General features: G+C 43.9%; 1 protein-coding gene across 4 annotated transcripts in view; it reads right to left on the reverse strand.

Annotated features, from left to right (window-relative positions):
* The window catches only part of samd4a (sterile alpha motif domain containing 4A), a 104,573-nt gene that overhangs the window by 2,152 nt on the left and 94,921 nt on the right, over window positions 1-7,500 (reverse strand). For 3 of the 4 annotated variants that reach the window (XM_068578775.1, XM_068578758.1, XM_068578767.1), the window contains exons 12-13: window positions 6,959-7,042; window positions 1-1,883 (exon numbers count right to left, since the gene is read on the reverse strand). The exon at window positions 1-1,883 is cut by the window's left edge and continues 2,152 nt beyond it. In XM_068578775.1, coding sequence (XP_068434876.1) covers window positions 1,855-1,883; window positions 6,959-7,042 — 113 coding nt within the window. In that variant the 3' untranslated portion in view covers window positions 1-1,854. Of the gene's footprint in view, window positions 1,884-6,143; window positions 6,250-6,958; window positions 7,043-7,500 lie in introns of those variants that run through there. The other variant, XM_068578783.1, reaches the window with a different exon arrangement.

Raw genomic sequence — 7,500 nt, forward strand, 5'->3', positions numbered from 1 at the left:
TTCAAACTGTAATCTAGTGTTTTATGGATTTCTATTTCAAGTTTTGGTTTGGCACTTAAAGTTTGCTCGAGAAGGTGAATCACGTCAACAAACATGATGTAGGTGCGGCTGTTTAAAACAAACAGACGCCATCAAAAGCTCACTTACTGTCTTATGCAAGAGGCTCGGGGAGTTCATTGTAATCGTAAAAATGAGCCTGGAAGCTTGTAAAAACATAAACAGATCAACAGTAGATGGTGATGTTACGTGTATTGATAAATGGGCTAAAATGTGCACAAACTCTGGTGAGGTCCTTTTAGGGAGAGACACAAGAAGAGATTTTAAACTTCAGCATGTTTTAAGGTCAAAGAGAAGCGCCGGGATTCAACATGGCCACCGCTTGTGGTTCTGATGTTCCTCTTTCATCATCCAGCTGTTGCTTGAGCTTCGGACATTTGGGATTTTAGTGTATCACATTATTATAGCAAGTGCAGGATACAAACAAAGTTTACAATAGAATTGCAACAAACTAATGAAATAAACTAAACAGTAATAATAATAATAATAATAATAATAATAATAATAATAATAATCACCTCTACATGCTCAATCAGGGGCCAGCTTATTTCCATATAGACCTATCTTTTAAAAAGTCTGTATTCCAGACACAATAAACTGAGGATAAATATTAAGACACAGAATAACCATGAGATTGAGAATCCAAAAAAGAAAGAAGAAATCCCACGAAGGCCGGCACTGACTGTCAGACAGACCGCTGTGTTACACGATGCATGGTCAGAGTGTGTCTGCCCCGCTGTGACCACGTTCCACCAGCGGGTGGCGATGAGCGCAAACAAGATCTGGCACGCCACCCCTTCTCAGAAGGAGAAGACTAAACAAGCGTTTGAACGAGCAGATGTAAAAAAAAAAACAACACAAAAAAACAACGTATCGTGCCGACAAAAGGTTCTGAATTCAAAGTTCATACAATACATGACGAACAATACGTAACTGACCGGACCCAAACTCATGTCCTCCTACACTCGCTCACATGACATCATCATCCTCAGTCATCTTCGGCCCATCAAAGGTCCCGCCTCTGATGTCTTTCCCCCGTTTAAAACATCCGCTTCCCTTCCTAGCGCCACCACAGCTTCATTCTTTCTTTTGCTACTTCCTGTGTCTTTCTCAACCCTCTTCCTCTCAACCCTCCTCCTCTTCCTCCTCTTCCTCCTCTCCACGCCAAACCGTCTCATGCTGGCTGCTCAAATAAAGGAAAAGCACGTTGGTTGTAAACTAGTGTGACGGCTCCTCGTGGGACATAAAGCTGGTGGGCGGGGCCAGACATGACAGAATATGACATTATTCATACCTGAAAACTAAACATGTTTCTGTACCCTTTTAAAAGTTGCATCATTATGTAAACAATAAATACATACAATACAAATACATGTTTTTTGTGTGTTTTTTTGCCACCCAATACTTGGAAAGAGGCCTTTGAGCTCTACGAGGATCCACGCTAGAAGCTCAGTCCTCTTGTCTCATTTTGGGATCTGAGGTACTATTATGGGTCTGAAGGATGCCACGAGCTGTGGCCCACGTGCGGGAGACCAGAGGGCCTGGATCCACAGGCTGGCGTCTCCCGTCTGCTGGCCCGTTCACACGTGGTTCAATGCTGGCGGTGCAGGAAGTGTGTTCTTGTCCCGACCTGGTGGACAGTGCCGGTGTGATGGCTGTTTGAAGGTCGGCTCTCTCTCATGTTTCTCGGATCCCGTCTGATCCTTTGGTTGAGCAGGGAGAAAAGAGGGGGGGAACTTATCGAGAGAGAGCCTCATGAACCACTGTCGTCCGACCGCGCTCACTCAGGTCCTCGGTTCATATGGTTGATGTGCGGTCGGCACCGTCTGCAGAGGAGAAGCAGAGAAGAGGAGGCATTAGTGTTCAGTTATTTAGTCTGACTTTAGTTTGTTAGAACAACAATTAAAGCCACAGAACGTACCGAAGAAGCGGACGTCAGCCGTTAGTTTGTAGACTAAAGCCTCAAGGTATTTTCATCATCGTCATCTTGCTTTTTTAGAACCAGAAGTGACTTTCGTTGCGCCACAGGGTTTCAGAGACGTTTATGTGGGCCGATCCCCGCCCTGGCGACACAACACGGTTGAGATGCACTGAGAAAAGTCCGCCCCGGTCGACAGTCGCGCCAGGAGCAGAGGGCCACTGACAGCAAGCACATGGTCCACGGCTCCCGGAAGTGGCAAGGTCCGGGGATGGGCGCTCTCACCTTCGGCCCAAGCCTTTTCTAAGCCGATCTAGAGCCGGTTGCAGTGCACCGCACCGGTAGAAATGCACTGATTTAGATTGATAAAATCGATCCAAAAAAAACACGCCACTGACACCCTGCACAGTATACAGACGAGACATTGCAGCACAGCTATGCTGGCGGCAGCTGTGCACCTTGGCGTAGGGTAGAGGCCGCATGGAGAAGCACTAGCACCCCCAGGTCCAGCAAAAACAACAACAGCGCTGTGACTTGTTTATGATTAAATAAGACTGCAAATGTAAAAAACAGTAACATAATCAGCATTTTACTCACCAGACACAAATAAACCTCTGTGGTAAAGGGATCATCAGCAAGTCCTGAGATTCTAGGTTCTAGGTAAGATGCTAGCTTCACTGACCAATCACAGCGCATGTTATTGGTTACACGGACCCTGTGACCAATCACACGTCAAGACTTCGAGAAGAGTGATTCATGTATTCTAACCAGGCTGCTCTTTCATAAAGGAAGACATGTGAAATGTGATTGGATAAAAAATGCTGTTAAACAAGTCCCAAGAAGCCATATAAGAAACCCGAAGGAGCAGAGGAACAGATGAAGGCAGCTGTGCAATGAGAAAATAAATAATAATAATGATATATGTAGTGAATTTGTGAAAAACAATTAGATTATTAAATAGTTCTAACTTTCAATTTAAAATGAAATGTTTTTTTTTAATTAGAAAATGATCCAGGTAAAATGTGTTGGTGATCAACTAGAATAAATCCAGATGTTTTCACATTAATATAAAATAGATATTAGAGATGAGCTTTGTTTAATTAATACAAATTGTATGTTTTTATGAAGATTTAGAATTCACACAGATTTCAGGGTGTTGAAATGATTTTAGGGCCGATGGGTCCTTGTAAACCAGCTGCTATAATCAAAACAACAAAGAGACCTATATCTGTTAGTATGGATCATCAAGTAGTAGTAGGTGGTTAGTATCGGCATCAAAAAACATGATCAGGGATCTAAAATTTATATTTGCTCTGTTTCTTTCTTTACTGCTGTTCTGATCCGTGAGTTTTATAATCCAATTCTACTTTCTATAGTAGGTGTGCCCAATAGGTCGATTGCAATACATTTTTTTTAAAAAGACTTTAAAAAAAAAAAAAAGAATTCAACTTTTTAAAAAATGTGTAAACTTTATCGACAAAACCTTCTAAGCCTTCTCTGAAGGTCGAAACAGAATCACAACATTATAACTATTTTATAATATATATAAATAAATAAATAAATTTTTATTTTTTGTAATTAAAAGTAATATTTTTTGTAATAATGTAATTGTTTTTCACAAATACACTACATGTTTTAAAATTATTTTTGCCTGTTAGCTTGTTTTCTAATTGCAGCTGTGCCTTCATCTGTTCCTCTGCTCCTTCAGTTCTCTTGTATGGCTTCTTGAAACCTGTTTAACAGCATTTTTATCCAATCACATTTCACCTGTCTTCCTATATGTACGATTAGCCTGCTTAAAATACATGGAAGAGCCTTTGCAAAAGGCGTGTGATTGGTCACAGTGACCATTAACATGTGCTGTGATTGGTCAATGAAGCTAGCGTCTCACCTAGAACACCTCAGAACTTACTGATGACACCTTTCCCACAGAGGTTTATAGAAAAAGAAAAAAAGAAACATGCACTATATTAATCCCCTTGGGGAAATTCTTCTCTGCATTTAACCCATCCTTGATTAAGGAGCAGTGGGCCACCCTGTGAGGCGCCCGAGGAGCGACGAGGGGTTAAGTGTCGTGCTCAGAGACACTTCGACGTGTAAACTGTGGTGGGACTTGGGATCGAACCGGCTATCTCGTGGTAACGGGACGACCACTCATCCCCGTGAGTTACAGCCACCCCAAATGCAATGTCATGTCTGCACTGTGCAGGGTCAGTGTCTTGGACAGACGCGTTTGACGCGACACGAACAGCGAGTTTGCCACGGGGCAAACAGAACGTTGGACGCGACAGCTTGTCGGGCGAGTTGAAATTTCCCAACTCCGGCGACAAAAACATGTGAGTCATAATGTTCCACTCGTCACCGCCGTCCTGTTGTTGAATCAAACTTCTGCCGGTGATAGCGATGATAGCGGCCGTCATTCAGACGCTGTTGTGTCACTACAGATGATATTATGAACCCAGACAGGATGGAGTTTGATGTTCTATATGTATGTGGAATTTACACAAGTATAAAGCATAACTAGTGGTTATTTCCATGGTGGATGACAGCTAGTAACCGTTGTAGTAAGCTAGAGGCAGTTCCTGGAGTTGGTGAAATTCAGCGAGCTGTGTGCGGCTACAGATGGTATTTATTTGATATTCCCACGTTTTTGTGACTTCCACAACAAATATAAAGCAGAACTAGGGCTTATTCTTCCATAGTTTATAATGTAAAAGATCGTTATTTTCTCAGGGAGAAGCTACAGAGATAAACCATGCCCATATGTGGCGGCTCAATTAGTCATGTTGCTTTTGGTGTGAACACCCTTTTTTGTCGCGACACAACTGACAAGGGAGACGCGACGTGAAAAAAATTGTCGCGTTCGGTGTGAACACAGCGTAACACGCGTGCGAAACCCCGTGGCGAAATGAAAGCGAGTGCTGGCGGAGACACTGCGCACCTGCGTGCGCAGCGTCTCCTTTTTTTCCCCCGTCATGTGGAGTGGCTCCGCGGGTCGTTCCCCTCCTCCCGTATGTTCATAGTAGAGCCGTGTGGCAGAGCGGGTGGTGGTGGATTGTTTGAACGCCAGTGTGTTGGTCTGTGACAGTAACTCCAGGGACACTTTTTCCTCCCAGTCCGCCCGTGATGTGGACTATATGGCACTCATTGAAGGCCTAAGTCGGAATCCCGTGGCCCGCCACTGATATAAATATATTTACCACTGTTAATGTAGGTAGATCTTTTTGACTTGGTCATTTTAAAAGTAGCTCGCGAGCCAAAAAAGTGTGAGCAACCCTGTTCTATAGTATACTGAGTCATTCAGTGCGTTCACTTGATGGTATCAATTCAAATTTTGCTTTAGTCGGACTATGCTATCTTTCGGGGCAACTGCTATTATCCTTATATACATGGCAGTGAATAAATGGAATCATTGGCCGAAAGCATGTCATATCCAATACGATAGGTGGCGCTGTTTTCATTACATATAGTGGTGATACAGCCATCTCCGCTTGACCTCTTCACTCTTCATAATGGAGAGAACCCCGATACCTCCGGTGGTTGTTGGGGAGCTAGCGAAGAGTAAACAGGGAACTCGCAGCAGCACCAGCTGGCTACAGCAGGAAGCTTGCGGGGACACCCACCGAAGGTAGTATCGGCTAGTAACCCGACTTTTACAATTGTTTGTTTCTGCCGGCCGGCTCCCAGCAGTGACAACTTATCGTCTCTTTCGACTTCCAGGTCATGACCTGGGAGGGAGGAGGGCAAAGGGATCTCGAGCATGCGCGAAGACGCATAGTCCAGTTCCTAATCCAATTCACCGTTTACATGATGCGATGTCCGAATTATCAACCGAGTCGGATCAAGTTATCTAGGGGTGTTAATTGGATCGTAGTCGGACCGCAATTATTCGAACAAAGGTGTTTACATGAAAGGGATAATTTGATTTCAGTCCGATTAAGCCAATAATTCGAATACATGTAACCACAGTCATTATTATCAGCTCTGTTAAAAGAGAAGAGATGTTGTGACTAAAGGCCTGAGGCGTGTTTCCTGACGTGGGGCATAGCGGGGGGGAGGAACCCCACACTGTCGTGGGGAGGACAACACATCTGTAAAAATACTGACAGACCTTCAGAGGAAAACAACAGGCTGACAGCTGCTGCTGGTGAGGAGGAACAATGTAATGCTGTTTCATGCCGGCACTAAAAAGGCTAGTTAGTGTCAGCGTGGAGACGATACTATACTGGTTCGCTCACTGTTGCTGGTTCGGATTCAGTTATCGAGTTTTGTTTCTGCAAAAGTAGAAAGAGAAACTCTGGATGAGACGGTTAAAAGCACTTCTTCGTTCTGCATGGGTGTGCACACGCTGACACACACACACGCAGACACACACACTCACACACACACACAAAGCAGCACTTGTCCACTGTCCGGCATCGAGCACTGAGGCCTACTGTCTTCACCTCAGTTAAGTTCTTTTTTTTGGGGGGGGGGGCGTTATTGGCACCATCTTCGACCCAGACTGAAATTCCCTGCACACAGGAATATTCTACACCAGCAAAGTCCTCCACGGGTTCACTCGACTTGGCCATCTAATGACCACATTATCATTATTTCCAGTTTCACATCTTAAAGCTGCATCATTCGCTCTTCTGACCACCGGGGGGCAACCCGTCCGGTTGTATAGAAGCATTTGCTTCATGTGTTAAAGCTGCATTCTCTCCCCTGACCACCAGGGAGTGACTTCTCTGGTTGTATAGAAGTCCATGCTTTATGTGTTGAAGCTAGCATCATAAAACATTGATGTTATGTCACATATGTACATCAAGTTAGATGAAAAAGAGGAACTACAGTGACGCTGTACACTTTCTATCATACTCTATGATCCACTGAAGCGTTGCATCCTGAATGTGTGTAAAGACAGGATCTCTGTTCCCTGTAAATACATGTGTTTCATGCATTATGGATTAATAATCAGCATCTATTAAAATGGCGTGTTACCTCCCAAGGCGTGCTCCGTCATGCTCAGACATAGAGACTCAAGGCGATTGTTGATGTCCGGCTCCGTCACTGGAAGCTGAAGATCTGCCGAGAAGCAAAAGTAAAAGGTGAAGTGTCAGTGATTCAATTATATTTGTATTAAACAGATGAGAACAGAATGTCCCGGTGAAAAGTCCATCACATTTGTATAAATAAATAATGCCACATGACAAATAAAAGACTCGCCCGGAGCGCAGCCTCGATCCTCAGACTGCAGCTCACCAGCAGCCATAGCACTCAGATCAACGTGTTTTATCAGCCTCATGGGGACAGAAGTTTCAGTCCACGGTCATCATGACATTTTAGAGTTAAGACTTGGTTTAAAGGTTAGGAAAAATGTTCGAAGCGTTCAAGTGATGGACCCTTTTTTTAACAGCACACTTTGCAAATTGGATATTTCTCTTGTACAACGACTCCATGGTCACGTCACAGATATCCAAAATGCTGCCAGAATGAGATGCTGTGGATGAAGGAAACATCTGTTTTTTTTATTTAAACATCCT

This window comes from Clinocottus analis, unplaced genomic scaffold (genome assembly GCF_023055335.1).
Source record: "Clinocottus analis isolate CAN_PGR_092001 unplaced genomic scaffold, fCliAna1.0.p SCAF_1, whole genome shotgun sequence".
Lineage (NCBI taxonomy): Eukaryota > Metazoa > Chordata > Actinopteri > Perciformes > Cottidae > Clinocottus > Clinocottus analis.